At 37.0% G+C, this 20,147-nt stretch overlaps 1 protein-coding gene across 1 annotated transcript; it reads right to left on the bottom strand.

Moving 5' to 3' along the window:
- Positions 1–149: 149 nt before the first annotated feature.
- On the bottom strand, positions 150–19,933 carry LOC114358805 (putative carbonic anhydrase 3). The gene is made up of 8 exons (XM_028312853.1): positions 19,728–19,933; positions 17,968–18,000; positions 15,002–15,169; positions 7,319–7,442; positions 6,499–6,601; positions 5,088–5,194; positions 2,524–2,647; positions 150–538 (listed from the first exon to the last, which is right to left on the bottom strand). The coding sequence occupies exons 1-8, from the start codon at positions 19,762–19,764 to the stop codon at positions 275–277; spliced, it is 960 nt and encodes a 319-aa protein (XP_028168654.1). The 5' UTR covers positions 19,765–19,933; the 3' UTR covers positions 150–274.
- Between the last annotated feature and the right edge of the window lie 214 nt (positions 19,934–20,147).

Genomic DNA, 20,147 nt, shown 5'->3' on the forward strand with positions numbered 1-20,147 from the left:
CTAGTTAGTCTACTGAAACTCCTATAAATTCAGGAGAGAGTAGCTCAGCTGTCAATGTGTTAACATTTACATATGAATAGTCCCAGCACGCACGTAATTATGTTGCTGTCGCGCTCGCACACTCACTGCGGGCGCGCGTCGCACAGTCGCGACAGCAATATAATTACGCGCGAGCGATAAGGATGGGTAGCTTGGGGTCATTGGACGGGATTCTACGTGCTCACGGACCAGGCTTTATCATACACTATACCTACTTTGATATGCTATAACCATTTTAGTGGCAGGTTACTTTATTAACAACATTGCCCAAGAGCCTCCTTTTGGTTTTGACGATGCTGCACATAGCTCCTAGAAGGGTAGTCGACATCTTAGACCTGAAGCAGGCTATGATGGCAGCGGCCAGTCCCAGCAGAGACGGTGAGGCCATGTGTGAGCAAGAGGCCACTTCTTTGGAGCGGTAGACCATGCGAGTGCCCAATGGCTGCACTCGCCGGTCGTTGTTGATGCCTTCCAAGTCAGCTCGGGTCAGGTTTTTGTACTGTTGGAAAGAGCAAGTTAGTTTTCTATCGTGTTGTGACTTGAATTAAGGCTATAAATTAGTGTAAGATTTAGTGTACCGTACACTATTTGTAAAATGAAGTTCAATTGGACCACTTAATCATTATCAGGAGTTGAGTTTGCCTTTTTATAAGGCACATTATAATTTCTACCCTCACTAAGGGTAAATAATGTGGACTGAAAAAAAGCAGTGTAAAATGTATCCATGTCATCCATTCATGTTATTTATTAATCTTATACTGAAAGATTATATTTATAATTTTGTACCGCCGTCATAATTTGTTTAACCCTAAGGTTGACTAGAGGAGAATTCCGACTAGAATTAAATCCGCCTTTTGTACTGTGATGACCTCAGTAATGATTAGGAAAAGCAAGCCTCTTCTTTGAAGGTTTACACTAAGTATGTGCGAGCTATTCCTACGAGCTAGGTTTTTTTGCGTAATTTATGTTTGCTATTTTCTTTTACGTACCTAATAATAGTGACTTAAATCCATCAAAAGCTCGGGACTTCAATTAATATCTTGTATAATGTTATTATAACTATGCTTATCATATTTAATCATGAATAACCCATTTTAAAGTAAAATATTTTAAAGTTCAGGAAATTCAGATTACGTAAACTAATTTCTATAGAATGAGTTTTACTATAACCAGATTTGCTAGGGAATGCTTATGAATATCAAATTTACTAGTCAGTTATGAGCTGGAAAATAATTGAGTTTGCTAAACTTTCCCCGCAACTCATTAAAAGTTAGTTTGGTTTTGTTTGGTAACTACATAAATATTCCCCGCGATATTGTGCAGTTCGTGACTGAACTCTATTGTAGACTAAATCTGCTATAGTAAAAGTAAATTCGAAAATGCATTTGTACAAGACCTTGATGCTAAACTTTTTGAGCCACAATAAGCATTTGATATTACATAATCAGACTGACAGCTCATATTCGTTTTATTTTTGAACGAGCATACCCTGAAAATCGAATCCTGAACCTGTGAGTCAAGACCAAGAGAGACCAACTCTAACCACTAGTGCCTACAGATTAAAACAATGCTCTATCTTTATACTCGTAGTCTGCATTTAATAATGCCTACATTGATCAAAGTAAGTATTTGCTAGTGGATGTTTTTTTAGGATTCATTCAGATTCAGATGCTGTACACATTAACATTGGTATTGAATCCGAATATAAATCAGGTATTTTTTTCACCACTAGAATATTTTTATTCTCTTAGTGAAAGTCGTAAATCGATTTAGATCCTTGTTTTTGTTTGTTCTTAAAATAGCATCTACTTATGTAGACTACTTTCTTTAAAAGTTCGATGTAATGTACCTACTTATACTTTCTGAAATGGAGACCCCAATACTACGTAAACTATAATGTATAAAGGCCAGTTTGAAAATCCCAACTAATATTATAAATGCGAAAGTAACTCTGTCTGTCTGTCTGTCTGTCTGTCTGTCTGTCTGTCTGTCTGTTACGCTTTCCCGCTTAAACCTCGCAACCGATTTTGATGAAATTTGGCATAGAGATAGTTTGAGTCCCGGGAAAGAACATAGGATAGTTTTTATCCCGGTTTTTGAAACAGGGACGCGCGCGATAAAGTTTTTCTGTGACAGACAAAATTCCACGCGGGCGAAGCCGCGGGCGGAAAGCTAGTTAATTATTATTTTATAGTTATGCTTTGTCTCCCCAACTCGTCTGGCCAGAGCAGCCTGGGGAGTTTCGGCCAAATCCTCTATTTGTCTTAAGTAAATTGAAAAGAGTCGTGTTCCTGCAATAGAGACTAAGGCCTAGTTCAGACACAGTGATAATCGCGTGGTTGCTGGGTAGTTCCCACACACATGCGCATCAAACTGTAATCACCCGGTTACCGTTTCAGTGTCCTTGTCAATGAGAACCACCTAGAAACCGGGCTCGCGCGTGTCTGGACCAGGCCTAAATGACCTGACGATGATGTTACTTACGTGGTCGTGGGTGACGGTGGTGGGCTGGTCCATGACCATCCAGGTGACCACCTCAGGGCATAGGGGTGTGGTCAACGAGCCGTGGTAGGTGTAGAACGCTTGAGGGTTGGGGCTGAAGAGCTTCCTAAGAACAATGGAGAATAAACAAAGATCAGTCATGAGACAGTGACTGTGAGTCTCCCAGTCTGCTTGTAACCACAAATGCAGCATAGCAGCCGAAACATCAAGCCGTGAGTACATAATGTAAATCATTTATATGATGTCGCGTAATCGCGTTGAGACCCGCGTCTCTCTATTTCGAGACAGATCTCTTGTTGTGGGTTTGTATCCCGGGTGGAAAATGTTTGTCTGCTATGCAGTATTTACAATGTCGCATGAGCGTTAAAATAAGACCATATAATTTTATCTACAGCCTAGTTAGTTTCCAGGATACCAGCTCTGCTGATACATTCACGGAAACTTATCTTTCTGTACACGTGTAAACGTTAAAATACCAAACTTCTTTGCGAGTTGTTCCAATGCTAATTTGTTAACATAAAATGTATTGACATTCTTTTAAAATCTAACAATATTATATTGTACTAGCGGCCGCCCGCGACTTCGTACGCGTGGATCCCGTTTTACCCCCTTCATCTATCTTACGCGGTTTAGTTTTAGTTTTCTTTTTTCATACAAATGTTTTTTCCCGCTAACTCCCGTTCCCGTGAGAATTTTGCAATATCCTGTTGTAACTAAGCTTTTAGTTTACTAAGGTCTAACTTAAGCGGTTTAGATTTTTCATACAAAAGGATTTTCCCGCTAATTTCCGTCCCCGTGGGAATTCCTAAGTATACTATAACCTGCCCAGGAGTATGAAGAATAATTGTGATTTTCCCGCTAATTTCCGTCCCCGTGGGAATTCCTAAGTATACTATAACCTGCCCAGGAGTATGAAGAATAATTGTACCAAGTTTCGTTAAAATCCGTCGTGTAGTTATTGTTTCTATAAGGAACATACAGACAGACAGACAGGCATACAGACAGAAAGACAGACAAAAATTTTACTGATTGCATTTTTGGCATCAGTATCGATCACTAATCACCCCCTGATAGTTATTTTGAAAATATATTTCATGTACAGAATTGACCTCTCTACAGATTTATTATAAGTATAGATGTAAGCGGAAGGGATTATGAAAAGGGTAACTAACTACCTAACTAACCTTTAAGCAAATTAGTTTAGTAATTAATATTTAGTTGAACACTAATTATATAGGCTGAAAACTGATTTTCTCTGGCACTAATTTTATTCTTCCAATGTAAATAAATGAATCCAAAACGGACTTGTTGGACTAATATGCTAATATGGAGACGCGTGTAAAGAAAAACCTATACTTAATAGAGCAACGTTTGCGTTTAGATTTTTAAACTCGTTTTTACTTTCAAAGTAATTTAGACAAAATAAATGGAACAAGATACTCAAAAAAAAAAAATAACCCTGCGGAAAATAAGCGGTGTTAGGTACTTTATCGTGTAGATTTTTTGTTTGAAAGACTGCTTTGCATACACGTGTGTGAAATTAATATTAACTTTATTTCAAGTTAGATAAAAATTATCTACCTCGTTGCAGTGGACAGGATTATCGTGATAATAGAAAGAGCGGTCTTAGCCTCACGTGCGAGATATTTTTAGCCGATGAATCCAATAAAATTGGGGATGGTAGAGCAAAAAAAGAATGAGACATGTAAGGCTCCATAAGACCATAATAATATTAATTTGACGACTTGTAAGTACTAATTTAATTAAGTCAAAGTCAAAGTCAAAATTTCTTTATTTGTTTAGACTAATAAATAGTTCTTACAAATCGTCATTTTGCTCTTAAGGAGTTTAATTAGTCTATACGAATAAAGAAAATTTTTATTTTTTTCATCAAAACTATTAAACTACCATTAAAATTACCTATGTAAATTAGGTAATTATTGAAACAAGAGTGTTTCAGAAAAAAATAGAATTTACGCTTATTTTGGTTCCGCGAAATTTTTTCTGTATTCAGAAGTTTCTAGTTACGCTCTAACTATAATGATATTATATTTCCTTACATACAAATGTAACAGCCTTAAAAATAGCACCACGGTCGGTATCTACGGCATTATCTGTTGCTACTCAAGCATGTCCGAAGATCATTGTGGTTGTATTCGGCGCTTCCTCTTCTTTCAGGCCGTCCACAATGATCCGTCTAATTCGATTGGACATACGTTTTAGGACCCTGTCCTTAATAAAGGTACCTTCTAACAAGAGTTTTGACTATCTTTATTGTCACTGGATATGATTTTGTGCGTCAATGATATTTTAGCGTCTGTTACTGTGCCTCATTCCAATACAGGCATCAATCTGCAGTTACATATCACAAGATGCAAGAAGTAAAGTACCTAACTGGTTTTCCGATTTTCAATAGTTACCTTTGGCGATCAATAAAATCTATCGGTTTTCGTTGACTTCTTACTTTAACGACCTGTTTTAATTACGAGTATTATGCTGAACTAGTCAACAAAAATAATAATGTAGTTTCAATTAATTTTACTTACGTGAGGTCTACGTTGAAAGTGGGCGAGTCTTCGTTGGATGGATTAACTATGTAATCCATTGCTGGTAGCAGTTCTTCCAGCACACTGGTTTCTCCTATGGGACCCACCTAGGGAAAACAAGTCGATTAGGTTACGAAGAAATGATTCATAAAACACCTTTGTACAGATATCTAAAGAGTGATATAAATTGCTTTTCAGGACACAAAGTATAATGATTCATATATTTAAGGTTTAATAATTCTATAACTACGTGTATGGAAGAGCGGCCCCTCCAAACACAGGCATTTTTGCTTAAATGGAGGTTCCAATCTTCTTATTAAGTCGAGAAACCTTGTAAACGAATTTTTTTTAAGTTGTCGTTTAAGAAATGTAGAGACAGATTTTCTACTATTCCAATTGTCACTCTAATTAATTAATTAATTCTAATCAAGAACTAAGTAGAGCTTAAAAAGGTGACTTGTTGATTACCGACAAAAATAGAAGGAAAATACCTACTTCTATTATTTAACAATTTTCTGAAAATTACTCATCACTTCTAGGAACTATTATATTTACCTAAACAGATCTTGGATAGAGATGTCTGGCAGATAGAATCTAAGTTATTAGTTAGATAGCGTCTGGTAGGTAATACTTACCTACTACGATAAAGCCTATGTGAAACTTATTATGATTATGTACTTATTCACATTCTTAATTGCCTACACCAGTCTTTCCCAAAGTGGGCGATAACGCCCCCTTGTGGGCGCTGCAGGCTTAAAGGGGGGCGGTAAGAGACCCCGGAAAAAATTGGTGGTAGGCCATTTGTAATTTCATCTACTTAGGAGGTTTCTTAGACACCAACTGAGCATTTGACTCTTGAAAATTTAATGGGGCCGCTAAAAAGAATTTATTCTCAAAGTGGGCAGTAGACAAAATAAGTTTGGGAACCGCTGGCCTACACCGTATTTTCTTTCCCTTCCATTTTATTTTCTTGATTTTACAAAATATTCGCCTTTAGGGCTGATTTTTCAACCGTCAGATATCTTTTAACTGCAGAATAAACTTGTCATGTTGACATATTTCCCATACTGAAACTGTCAATGTGTCAAACTTATTCTTCAGTTAAAAGTTATCCGACGATTGAAAAATCAGCCCTTAGTCTATTTTCAAAGTCTTCCATCTCTATAACTTATTGAGCAGTTTAAACGCAATGTTTTATTAAAGACATGCGTGGATCCCGTCTTAGCCCCTTAGGGGTGGAGTTTCGTAAAATCCGTTCTTAGTGAGCACATACGTTCTTAAAGGAACCCCCATGCAAAATTTGAGACTCCTACGCACTTGTAGTTTCTGAGATTTCGTGATGAGTGAGTCAGTCAATCAGTGACCTTTCGCTTTTATAGATTAAAAGTTCAGCTGTTGTTTTTCTGTATACCTGGACCAGTACTCCGACGACGGCGACTCCATCCCGCTGCTGCAGCGCCTGGTCGAAGTTGAGTCCAGTCTTCAGGTGCACAAAGTGGATCTCCATGGGGTACCTGCGGACATGGCTGCATTAGACTTAGGAGACTAGGTACGAGGAGCTGGGCAGACAGGTGTGGATTGCAGGGCATTTCCTAGTCTTAATCTGGCACTGATTATACGTAATACAGAATTTCTTCGATGTCACACCAATATCAGGAGTTAATAGAGAATAACTCCTGATCTTATAGGCCCGGTTTTCAACAAGGCGGAGTGGAGCGGAGCAGAGCGGAGAAGTGTTTTGAATAACTAATTATTAATTCCGCTCCGCACAGCTCCGCTCCGCGCCGCGCCGCCGCCGCTATCAAATTGTATAGAATTTGACGGTCGGTCGGACGGCCCGACACTTCTCCGCTTTACTCCGCTCCGCTCCGTCTTGGTGGAGACCAGCCTTATGGTAAGATGGTAACTTACTTGAGCCCGTTGATGGCGTGCTCCGAGAGCCAGTGGAAGTGAACTTCGGCGAAGGTGTAGTTATCGCGCAGCGGGCCGCCCGACAGCAGGCGTGGGAGTGCCCGGCACTGTGCCCGGACTGTAGCCCACTTGCTACGGACTGGTAGCTAGTGGTTACGTACTTAGAGCCCGTTGATGGTGTGCTCCGAGAGCCAGTGGAAGTGCACCTCGGCGAAGGTGTATGTGTCGCTCAGCGGCCGCCCGACAGCAGGCGCGGGAGTGCCAGCACTGTGCCTGGACTGTAACCCACTCTCTACGGACTGTAACTAGTGGTTACGTACTTGAGTCCGTTGATTGCGTGCTCCGAGAGCCAGTGGAAGTGCACCTCGGCGAAGGTGTAGTTGTCGCGCAGCGGGCCGCCCGACAGCACCGGCGCGGGAGTGCCCGGTTCCACAGCCCAGCGAACTGCATCAAAAACAACAGTTACACCACGAGTCGAGTTCGTTTATGCGCAAATTGTCAAATTCACAAATTGTCAAGCGGTCGCAATGTGCCAGATTCTCACTTTGTCAAATTCGCAAATTGCCAAATTCACAAAATGTCAAATGCGCAAATTGTCAAATTCGCAAAATGTCAAGTTTTAAAAATGTCTTTATATTACGGTTTTATGGTTTCATATTTAAAAGAAACCTTAACATTTTAATGATTANATACTTACTTACTATGATAAAGCCTATCTGAAACTTATTATGATTAGGTACTTATTCACATTCTTAATTACCTACACCCTATTTTCTTTCCCTTCCATTTTATTTTCTTGATTTTACAAAATATTCGCCTTTAGTCTATTTTCAAAGTCTTCCATCTCTATACTTATTTATTTATTTATTTATTTTATTGGGCTATCAACTAGGGCATGAATATCGGAATCTCGGAATCTCGTAATATCGGAATCTCGGACTGCGAGATCCGATATTTCAATTCCGATATTGAGCGACCCAATATCGTAATATCGGAATCAGATAAAAGTTTTAATTCAGATTTTAAACAAAGCGTTTAAACTCGCCACAACCTGCCACAAAGCCCAAAGTACATAATTGGCAAAGACCAATGATTTTCTCATGTCTCACCATCACTTTTTGTTCCACTGCAAATATTCTAATATCTTNTTTTAATGATTAAAAGTTCTGCCAATTAATTATGTAGGTACTTGATTTTTATTATTAAATCCTGAACAACGTGTCATTTTTTAAACTTGACATTTGGCGAATTTGACAATTTGCGCATTGGACATTTTGCGAATTTGACAAAGTGAGAATCTGGCAGATTGCGACCGCTTAACAATTTGCGAATTTGGCATTTTGCGCATAAACGGTCGAGTTAACTGAGCACCTGTGCAGCCATGATGCACATCGACACTCTGTTACGGACGGGGTGAACAAGGGGAGGTGTGCGGGTGAGTGCTAGGAGGGAGAGTCGCATTCCAACGAGGTTAGCTCGATCGGGTTGTGCAACACACATTCATATTGTTTCATTTTATTTGTGGCAGTCTACATCTTCCGCTCGTTTCAACCAAAAGACGTCTACTGACAAAGGCGTCCCAAGGATTTTCTCAATTCTCGTTTCCAGGTGATGATTTAATTTTAATTAAACAAAGACGTCTTCAAGAATTTCAAGACTGATTTTTTAAAATGTTAAACCACCATTTTCACCATCATTTCAGCAATGGAATATCTAACAAAGGACAACTTCAGCTAATATTTACTGTTTCGCGATTACGAGCAAACGCATAAAAGAATATGATAAATGATCTTAATGATGGATGTTATGAAAAAATCTCGCAACAGGAAGCAAAAAGCCTGCAAAACAAACGAGTAAAACCTTTCTCCATTTTCTCATATTTCAAAGGAAATGCAATGCGATCGTATTGTAATTCTAAACCTACATACATAACTGTTATGTAGTAATAAATGTTGTACATAATGCGGTATCATTATTTGTTATTTTACATACTGGTTTGTTATAAAGCAATGTCAGTTTCAATATATTTTTGCTGGATTTAGATTATGGAATAACATATTTACGTAAATTAAATATACAGGTTGATTTGCAATGTACCCATTTGTACGAATAGGTAATCAACAAGGGTGATAGCGGGCTAGTTTACTATCTACAAGTTTGATGCAATACTTGTAACTAATTCATTGTATTTAAGTTTTTTTGGGTTTACACTGATGTAAACGAAAGTTATTTTTAGTCACGATAGCCCAGCGGTGAAGTGGTCGGACTGGCCGACTCGGGATCCGATAAACGCGGGTTCGAATCCCACCGCCGCTCGACTATTGTGGTGAGCCCACTCGTAACACAAGCTTATTTAGCTTATCACGAGGGGCTAACGGGACTATCAGTAATTTGTGCAATACAAATTGATAATAATCTTAAAAAAAAGGGCAACTTCTGTCAAAATTAAACTCTAGACCATTGGTTCCCAAAGTCACGCGCGACCCCAGGGGAGGCGCAAAGGCCTTTAAAGGGGGTCGCGTCTCAAATAAGTTTGGGAACCAATGTTCTAGACCAAATTTTATACATCTAAAATACTACTGACAAGATATTTTAATACTCAGATAATCGCCATAAAGTAGGTGATAGCTCACTGTTGATCTCGGTTTGTCGAACAGTGTCGCTTTTTGGATAAAAAAGGCAAAAAGGTTTGAAAAGCTTAGCGCTAGCAAACTAGGTAATTGGCGCATAATTTTCACTTTAATACCTGTCACCTTTCTCAAATATATGCATCACAAACAGCTAGTTTTACATACTCGAGATTTAGTGCACAGTGTTAGAAAATAAGTAATAATAGTAAGTAGTAATAGTGCTAAGTATTAGAAACACTACCATCAAATACTACAGTTCAAAACTGAATTGAAACTTAATTTAGTACGGTAGATGAAAATTCGACCGTCGTACTATCAAATGCTAGAGCTCAAAACTCAATTAAGTACGATAGATAGAGCTTGTGATTGGTTGGATTTTAATTATTGGAAAATTCACGGGCCATGTTTATTAAACCTTTGAGAATTATTTTAGAATGAAATAGATATAGGTTTGTGATTAAAAGCCTTGTCTTCTTTGCACAGACTTTTTTATTAACTACGTTTAAAAATAATTGTTTTCCCTAAAGATATTCTTCTTCTAGCGATCATTATTGCTGATCATCATTTGCTTGTTAGGGAAATTCAATTTATAATTATTGTGGATTGATCGGCCTAATAGTTTAAGCTCAAATTACTTTAATCTAATTCTATTAATCTAGTATTTAAAATACTAGATAAAAATGTGAAGTCATAGGTACTCTATTACGTATGTCTTTTCCTATCACTCGACTGATATGAGTGTCGTCATAGATACCAACTATTTATTTTTATGATAGGCTTTTATCAAATTGCTGAAGAGTCTATATAAATAAGCCATAAGCTTTACTTAATTCAATTTTCTATGAAATATAGGTTTCTGTGAGCTTTCAAATTCAATTGTTCAAATGCTAGTACATTGGTATAACATGCCGTTGTAGTTTTAAAGGTACATAGGCCTCTTCATGCTGGGATCACAAGATTGGTTGTGGAAATCCTTGGGGGAGATCTTTGTCCCCAGTCTTTTGACTTCCCAACGGGACAATTTCCACTTCTCGTTCCCATCGATGCAACTCCTGTGATCTTGATCGTCAATAAAAACCCGACTAGTGAAGGTCAAGTTTGTCCCGCGGAAAGTTAAACTTTCATTGGACCCGCAACGATATTAATCAGAAGAACATAACCGAAGTTCGTCAAGGTGACAAAACCATACACCGATGGATAAAGAAAAGACATACACCGCGGACAGTAAGCATTAATTATGGGGGCCTATAGCTGAGAAGGAATGGACAATAAGTGTTCCTCCCATGGACTTCAACTGTCCTTTGTCCAGCAATCTTTTGCCTGAGAAGCAAGGGAAAATAAGTAGAGATGAAACGGATATCCGGCAACTATCCGGTAGGCCGGATATCCGGCCCTAATTTACTATCCGGCCGGATACCGGATAGTAACTCACTATCCGGCCGGATACCGGATATTAAAAAAAAAACGACAATTTCCTATTAATAAAATTGAATACATTAANACAAGTTTGACAAGACCTTGTGATACGACCGAGAATCTTTTTTTAAATAAATAAATGGTATACGATTTTTAAAACGCTGGAGTTTGCAATTAAATAGATTTTAATATGACTGGAACAGTGGAACTATTCCATTCCCGATACTTTTAGTGCAGCCCTCGTACCTATTTATTTTTATGATAGGCTTAGGTATATCAAATTGCTGAAGTAAGCCATAATCTTACTTTAATACATAGTTTTTCTATGAAATATTGGTGAGCTTTCAAATTAAATTAATTATTGCATGTTATAAAAATGCCGTTGTAATTTTAAAGGTCACAAGATTGGTTGTGGAAATCCTTGGGGGAGATCTTTGTCCCCAGTCTTTTGGTTGAGAAGGAACGGGACAATTCCCACCTCTCGTTCCCACCACTGCATCTCCTGTGTAGCCAGGATCTACAGCTTGACCGCCAATAAGAATCCAACTATAGTCCGATTTTTAATTCGACGGAATTCTGACAGCTGTCATTTTTTGACAATTCAGATGTAATAAGCCTTTTTTGCTTAGAATTAATAATAAATAATATTAAATTAAATTTCATCAAGTACAACTTACAAGAATGAACTATTGTTTGCATTGTGAATTCAATGTACACTAATTATTATGTACATTTTAGAGATTAAATAGAAAAAAACGTGTTTTTAACACAGTAAAACAACATATTAACATGAACGAAAATATGTTTTGATCATCAATCATAATTGTCGTCATCATAATCAACTTGGATTATAAAATTGGCATCTTGTTAAATTGATTATTTTATGAAGCTAAGATTTTATTAACAAAAGGATTTTCATAAAAAAGGTTTGTAACCCATGGATTATTGGGCAGGGATTCCAGTAATAGAAAAATAATTTCCCAATTTTTTTGTAACTTCCATAATATGATAATAAAAATTCAAATAACCATTTTGAAATGATCAGTACATTTTTAAGCCTTAGTTTTTCAAGTGAAACCTTAAATTCAAGAAAGGATTATTTTTTAATTTGTGAAAATGCTCTCCATTCTTAGTGGGAATGTTTCAATGTTGACAACACTTCTGAAATGTCAAAATTCCGTCGAATTAAAAATCAGAGTTTAGTCAAGTTCGTCCGGCGGAAAGTTAAACTTTCATTCGACCCGCAATGAAATTAATCAAAAGAACATAGTGTAGTAGTTCGAAGTCAGTCAAGGTCAAAAGGAAGGTTTAAATCACTTTAAATTAAAGATATACACCGCGGACAGTAAGCATCAGTTATGAGGACCTATAGTTAAGAAGGAATGGAAAATAAGTGTTCTTCTAATGGACTTCAACTGTCCTTTGTCCAGCAATCAAGCAAGAGAAAATAAGCTCTAACCCCTTACCTTTGTACCCAGTGTTCCTCGCTCTCACTTCAACATCCCCGTAGCCCCGGTAGACCAGCGGGCCCCTGATGTGCGCTTCGTGGGGGTCAGGCAGGCTCTCATGGGGTACGATGTTTATGGGGGACTGTTCCTTACCCACCCCGCACTGACCCGGCCAAGCGTCTTCGTCTGGAATAAACGCAGTGTGTATAGCAGGAGTAACAGGATGGTATAGAACGAGTACCTAGTATTCTTTTGTATTCTGCCCAAATTCAGCATTTTTTAATATCCTTGGAAATTTTACACTGCGCCACTAGTCCCAAACTGACTTCATTGAAATGTTCTTTACTTAGGCTCTTATCTTGTGTCCAAAGAGTTGATCCGTATTATGAAACGACACCGAAAACTTTCAATATTTTTAATTTAATGTACGGTATAATCTATTCCCGAGTGTGTTTAAGGTAGTAAGTACACTTGGCTGCATACACCTACAATATGAGCGTGTTGTTTGAGAATATGGGTCATTATAACAATAGCCTTATATTTGCTATGATAGATTAGTCTTCGGAGGTATAGAAAAGTTCTGCTGATTTGTGGAAAAGTTCTAATTAGGTACTTTGGAGAAGTGCAAAGAAGAAAAACTATTGTTACTACGAGAAAATTACGAGTTGTTGTAATAACAATAATAAATAATGTTTTTTTCTTGTTATAATAATTTATAACAAGAAATATTATTAATTATATAAGTAAATTAAAAAGCGTTATCGTGAAATACTTATTAAAAATATTCCATCTAAAGAATAATTGTGTACCTACACTTCATAGGCAAATAAGTACACAATGTCAGTAGGTAGGCCATAGACTATTTGCCCAAGACCCGCGTTATCTTGCGAAGCGTCTTTCTGTCGTCATGTCTTTATTAGGAGATCCTTATCTATGGTCATTGAGCTTCACTATTTATTTATCTATAGATTTGATTACAAGGTGTTATCAAGAAAGTTCAAAGTCATGGTAGACATTATAAATGGGTAATGTAAACTTCAAACTCTATTTTTTAATTTTTTGCAATAATTTATTATTTCGATAGTGTACATAATACTGTATTTTAGTTTGAAAATTTGGGTGTTGTTTGAGAATACAGCTTACTCCGATACAGCACCAAAGGTCGCGGGTTTGATCTCCTCAAAAAAAGTTAACAAAGAATTTAAGGGATTAGTATGCGGTCAAACTAAATACAGTATTGAAATGAGTGAAAGTGAAAGAAATACTGAATACTAGAAAAAGATAATAAAGAATAAGTAACGAGGGCTCCGGAGAAAGTTACAGATTTGTAGTTTTTCTTGACATTTCTGCTTTAAAAATATAACTTTATACATATAATAAGGGATAAACGATCTTAACGCCCGTATTCACAAACATTACTATGAGGTCTCACAGTACGCGTGGACGCACAGGGTGACACACGATCCAATCACAGAGCTCTATCACGCTCTATTCTACGCTGTGCGTTCGATTTGCTGCTTAACTTAAGCAAGCATCATTTGTGAATACGNGATAAATAGGAAATATCTGTTAAATGTCGAAATATTGCCAAATAAAATAGGCGATTTATTTTTCACTGATGGCCTGATGACATGATGCAACTACACTGGTCATCACAAAGATCGACCCTCCCGCGACAAGCACTTTCAAACGTAAATGCATCCCCACTTCCCACCAATATTGGCACCATTTAAAAGCCTAGTTCTAAACTTCATTTTATTAAAGGAAAGGGTTTTACCCCAAAAATGTGTCTGTAGAAGAATTCAGAGTCACTTCTTCAAAAAATAGGTAGTTACGCTTGAGCCGACTTTTATGGCTATAAAACTGTTAAGTTGGGATTAATCGCTATCCATCTGTTAAAAAGGACACGTGAGATCATTATTTGGTTTTATAACCATAAAAATTGGTCTAATTGATCCCAGAGGTGAGCCCAAAGTGAGGTCTTTTTTCAAGTTACATTTATTGTAGGTATATCGCGTTTATGTTAATCGTTTATTAAGAAATTAAATGTGTTTTTCTTAAGGATATTTATTGGGCTTTCAAATAACACCAATATATTTGGGGCACCATGACTGTGTCAGTAGAAACGAGTTTTCCTGTAAAACGTAGGTGGGCCGATTTTTGTGATGACCAGTATAGTTAAATTTTCGCTATTCAATCACACACTCACGATTGCAGCCGAAATTAAATTGATCTGCCCCCTAGACAAGTGGCAAAATCTGACATTCTATTCGGACGGATTCGATTTTCCAAAAGTGTGACTAGTCTATTCTACTAATAGACCCACTGATCGCGTTCGAAGCACCTGTGCGTCACTATACTCGTCACGACATGCAACGAGACAATGGGCCAACTATCCGGCCGCCGGATATCCGGCTATCCGGCCTAGCAGCTGGCCGGATATCCGGTATCCGGTATCCGGCCAAACAACTATCCGTTTCATCTCTAAAAATAAGCTCTAACCCCTTACCTTTGTACCCAGTGTTCCTCGCTCTCACTTCAACATCGCCGTAGCCCCGGTAGACCAGCGGGCCCCTGATGTGTGCTTCGTGGGGGTCTGGCAGGCTCTCATGGGGTACGATGTTGATGGGGGACTGTTCCTTACCCACTCCGCACTGACCCGGCCAAGCGTCTTCGTCTGGAATAAACGCAGTATGTATAGCAGGAGTAACAGGATGGTATAGAACGAGTACCTAGTATTCTTTTGTATTCTGTCCAAATTCAGCATTTTTTAATATCCTTGGAAATTTTACATTGCGCCACTAGTCCCAAACTGACTTCATTGAAATGTTCTTTATTTAAAGGCTGATCCGTATATGAAACGACACCGATTCAATATTTATATCTAACGCATGCATATCTATTCCCGAGTGTATTGTATACTCGTAGTCGTAGGTAGTACACCTGGGCTACATAGCTACATGAGCGAATCGTTTGAGAATATTATGGGTTATTATAACAATAGCCTTATGTTTGCTATGATTATACTGTATTAGTCTTCGGGGATATAGAAAAGTTCTACTGATTTGTGGAAAAGTTCTAATTACTTTGGAAAAGTGCAAAGAAGAAAAACTATTGTTACCACCTACGAGAAAATTATGAGTTGTTGTAATAACAATAATAATAATAACTAATGTTTTTTTCTTGTTGTAATAATGTATAACAAGAAATATGATTATTTATAATTGTAAAATTAGAAAGCGTTATCGTGAAATACTTATTAAAAATATTCCATCTAAAGAATAATTGTGTACACTTCATAGGCAAATAAGTAGGTACACAATGTCAGTAGGTAGGCCATAGACTATTTGCCCAAGACCCGCGTTATCTCGCGACGCGTCTTTCTGTCGTCATGTCTTTATTACGAGATCCTTATCTATGGTCATTGAGCTTCAGTATTTATTTATCTATAGATTTGATTACAAATGTTATCGAGAAAGTTCAAAGTCATGGTAGACATGGTAAATAGGTAATGTAAACTTCAAACTCAATTTTTTATTTTTTTGCAATTATTTATGATTTCGATAGTGTACTTAATACTATATTTTAGTTTAAAAAGGACAATGACCAAAAATGTATGGAGTTTGGTCCAAATGTCCACCACTAACGAGACCTATGTATGTAGCAAAATAGTCTACAAAATACTGATTCATTATAACCAAACCGCAATCAAAAATATGCTGTCAGTAAAAAGTAAAGACAGCTTACTCCGATACAGCACCAAAGGTCGCGGGTTTGATCTCCTCAAAAAAAGTTAACAAAGAATTTAAGGGATTAGTATGCGGTCAAACTAAATACAGTATTGAAATGAGTGAAAGTGAAAGAAATACTGAATACTAGAAAAAGATAATAAAGAATAAGTAACGAGGGCTCCGGAGAAAGTTACAGATTTGTAGTTTTTCTTGACTTTTCAGCTGTAAATATATAACTTTATACATATAAGAAGGGATAAACGATCTTAACGCCCGTATTCACAAAGATTACTATGAGATCTCACAGTGCGCGTGGACGCACAGGGTGACACACGATCCAATCACAGAGCTCTATCACGCTCTTTTCTACGCTCTGTGTTTTCGATTTGCTGCTTCACTTAAGCAAGCATCGTTTGTGTGTGAATACGGGCATAAGTAATTTGAAGACCTTCAGACCGATTTTATCAGCTTAAACCCCAATTAGTGGATGTAGGAAATTAATGATGCACGAAGATTATTTCTTATTTAATCTCATTATCAAATCGAATGCGTTTAGGTATAATCGAGATCTGATAAGAGCTTGCGGTCTGCTGATCGATTGGCGCACGTGCTCATAATGCATATCGATAAAACATTACTCTATATTAGTCTAATTTATACAGGGTGTCCCAGAATGGGTGAATCGAACTGATAGGGGAGGTAGCTCTACTAATGTGCTTGTAAATCAAGCAAAATTTTAAGAACCTTCTTTAGTAGAAAGCTGCAATAAATTTCGCTTACGAGACATTTGGTGGCATTTATTTATGCTTGTTAAATGGTCCTTAGATAAGGCTGCAGAAAACAGATCCCCATTAATAAACACTGGTCTAGATCTAGATGATTCCTCGCCGTGTAAAATGTTTATGTCTACTTAGGTTCGTCACTTAAAACTCGATTCCCACTTAGGCTTCAACACGGGCTGGAATCTTTTCTCAAGTGAGATGGAGGAGGGTACTTAGGTGTAAGTTGTATAAACACTAACACAGTAGTCTGTGTAAAACAAAAATAACTTTTACTAGGTTTTCACACAGTTTCAGCATACTCGTAGGTACATGGATGGATACTCTATAAAAAGGGAGAGAAGATCGGAACGTAAGAAAATAATTTAGGGTATTTTATTTTGATAATATTATGCAAGTATGATAATTTGTCATTTGTATAGAACGTGCAATGTGCATCCTGTCATTTTCCTTTAAAGTTGATTAATTATTTATTTACAGCTTTAGTAAAAGTCTTGATTGCTCACTATCTTTAGAAATGAAAACCAATATTTATTTTTCTTTTTAAACAATCGGATATCGCGAAACTGATATCTTATTTCTTGTATTGTTTAAGAAACATTTGGTTCAGAGAATTGAAATAGGTATTTTGTTTTGTAACGAAGAACCAAAAATGAAAATGAAGACTTGAACAAAATAATTATTCTCACATTTTAACAATATTATGGCATGCAAATACTAAGGCTGAGTTGGACCACCTAACTTTGACCGTAACTTTATCGATAACCGGTGTATTTTGTATGGAGTTTGACAGATTTCTGACGTTTGTCAAAGTTAAAGTAAGATGGTGCAACCCAGCCTAAGTAAAAATACTAACTAGCAAAAAATGGGACACTAGTATAGAAAATAATTCCAAAATATCAAGGTAGGTATCTATGTATTTATTTTTGCCTATGTAATTTTAGTAAATAATTTTAGGTACTTACCATGATGAGACCAATCTCTGGCGACGGATAAACCTGCCGGAGAGAAAGCGCGAATAAGATAAATAATCTTGCCTTTTTAAATGATTTTGGATAACACATAATTTATCTTTTTTTTGGTAGTTATTGCACTGCCTAAAAGTGTTTTATAATCGATTATATTCTATTAATAATTTCAAAATATGATTAAATAAAGATTCTGAGATGGCTTGTTTAATTAAGCTTTAACCTTCTGGAAAAAAAAATGTAGTCAATGTTTTCATCTTCTTGCAAAAATGTTACCATGTTTTTTTTATATTTTAGGGCAATTTCACCATTAATAACCACAATTTAACCACTTCCACAAATTCTAAATTATTTCTCTTTTTTTATCATACCGAATAATAGAATGTCACAGAGCTTTTCTTACCTTTTTGACGACAAAACGGATAAGTTATTAGACATCATTATGTTTACCTAATTTGGGTAGTTATGGCTAAGTAACTTTCTTAATCAAAACTAAGTCCAAGCAAACATTTTTATCAATTACTAGCTGACCCGGCGAACTTCGTACCGCCTTAGCGTAGAGATTTTCTTAATATTTTTTTCCGTAAGAACCATCCTTGGACTTCCACAAACATTAAAAAAAAAGAATTATCGAAATCGGTTCAGCCGTTCACACGTGATGCCGTGACAACGCGAAACGGGTTTCATTTTTATATATATAGACTAACAAAGATCGTGAGATGTTTCCATTGCGCTACGTATTTATTCTTTGTAACATTCACTATTTTTAGTGACCGACCGAATATTCGTTTTCGTTTTCGTTTTCGGCCATTTTCGGCCAAAAAATGGTCATTCGGCCATATTTTCGTTTTCGGCCAAAAACCAGCCGAAGCTTCGGCCAAACCGAATATCAAAAATACGTGAATAAGATGGGGACGTTTATCGTTCCGATATCTTCGGGAGTGAATCTGATGCACTCATGGTTCCAATCAGACTTGAACGGACGCGGTATTGTCACACTCTTTTGAAGTTTTGAAGTGAGGTTACGTTGTAAAGGGTTTCCAGCGAAAATTTTCCAAGTTAAAAATTGAATACAAATAAAACCAAAGAGTTTTCATTAAGTTTAATTGTTTCAAAGTAGAGTCTAATGCGGATTTGAAATACGCCATGAGTCACTGGTCGNTATAGTAGGTAAATAATAAAAAAGAAAAGGTAGCCCTTATGGGGCACTTTACATTTGTCTCCTTATCTTTTGGGCCCTACCAGCGCTTCGAGACAAACATAATGGCAAGTGCTGAGAAGAAACGCCGGAACAACTATTGTTTAGGTACTCAAAAATAAAAACGTGTCCGCGAGGCAAAGAGGCGAGGATGCTGGCTGCATTTCCTAGCTGGATAGCAATACTAGCCTTTGTGCAAGGAAAGAGCCAGCATTCATTTTTTCCGAAATTTTGATTAATTTAGTGGAAATGGTCCGGAACAGTAATTTATAGTTAAATAACTCAACGCGATGTTGTGTTTTTCTTTTCACTGTTATCACTAAGTTTGTAAGCAGTTAAGTATTGCTAGCAGTTTAATTACTTGCTTTAATAGTAATAAAATAATAACTGCAACTTTTTGATGTTGAAGTTATTGCCCGTTAAGTTAATGATTAATTATTTTAATTGACTTGTTCAATGAACTTAGTAAATATTTATGTACTCACGTAGAATTAAGATATTATTTACTTTATGTTGTAATTTTGAACTTGCACATAACACAATCGTTTAATTAGCTCACCTGTCAAACTTAACAAAACAATCACAGTCGAAACCATTTTTTATTTTTATTTATTTTGAATTAAACTTTTTATTGAAAACTTTTTAAAGTCGACTTGCACACTCGCACCCTTTCGCGCCAACTGCGCCTTGACCACGCACTGGCAACTTTTTATACATTTTTTGTTTTTAAAAAAGAAAAGTTTTCGCGCCACGCGTCTGTGGCCGCCCGCGCGGGTTGAACATTGAATTTATCTGTGGTAGCCCACCTCAGGCGTGCGGTATTGGCGGGAAAATTGGCAAGCGCGAAGGTCTGCTTTTCCGGCCGATGCTTGAGATTGATTATAAAATTCACTGATTAATCGATACATAACGGAAGGAACAATTGTTTGATAACTGCTACTGTTTAAAGGTACTTTGTTAATGCTCATGAATTTGTTAA

This window comes from Ostrinia furnacalis, unplaced genomic scaffold (assembly GCF_004193835.3).
Source record: "Ostrinia furnacalis isolate ACB-3 unplaced genomic scaffold, ASM419383v2 OfSCF4115, whole genome shotgun sequence".
NCBI classification, from domain to species: Eukaryota; Metazoa; Arthropoda; class Insecta; order Lepidoptera; family Crambidae; genus Ostrinia; species Ostrinia furnacalis.

Coding starts and splice junctions, on each gene's coding strand:
- LOC114358805 (XM_028312853.1), bottom strand. CDS start 19,764: ATGGTTTCGACTGTGATTGTTTTGTTAAGTTTGACAG. Junction 7,443..15,001: donor GAGGAACACTGGGTACAAAG/GTAAGGGGTTAG, acceptor TTTTTGATGCAG/TTCGCTGGGCTGTGGAACCG. Junction 539..2,523: donor CCACCGTCACCCACGACCAC/GTAAGTAACATC, acceptor TCTTTCCAACAG/TACAAAAACCTGACCCGAGC.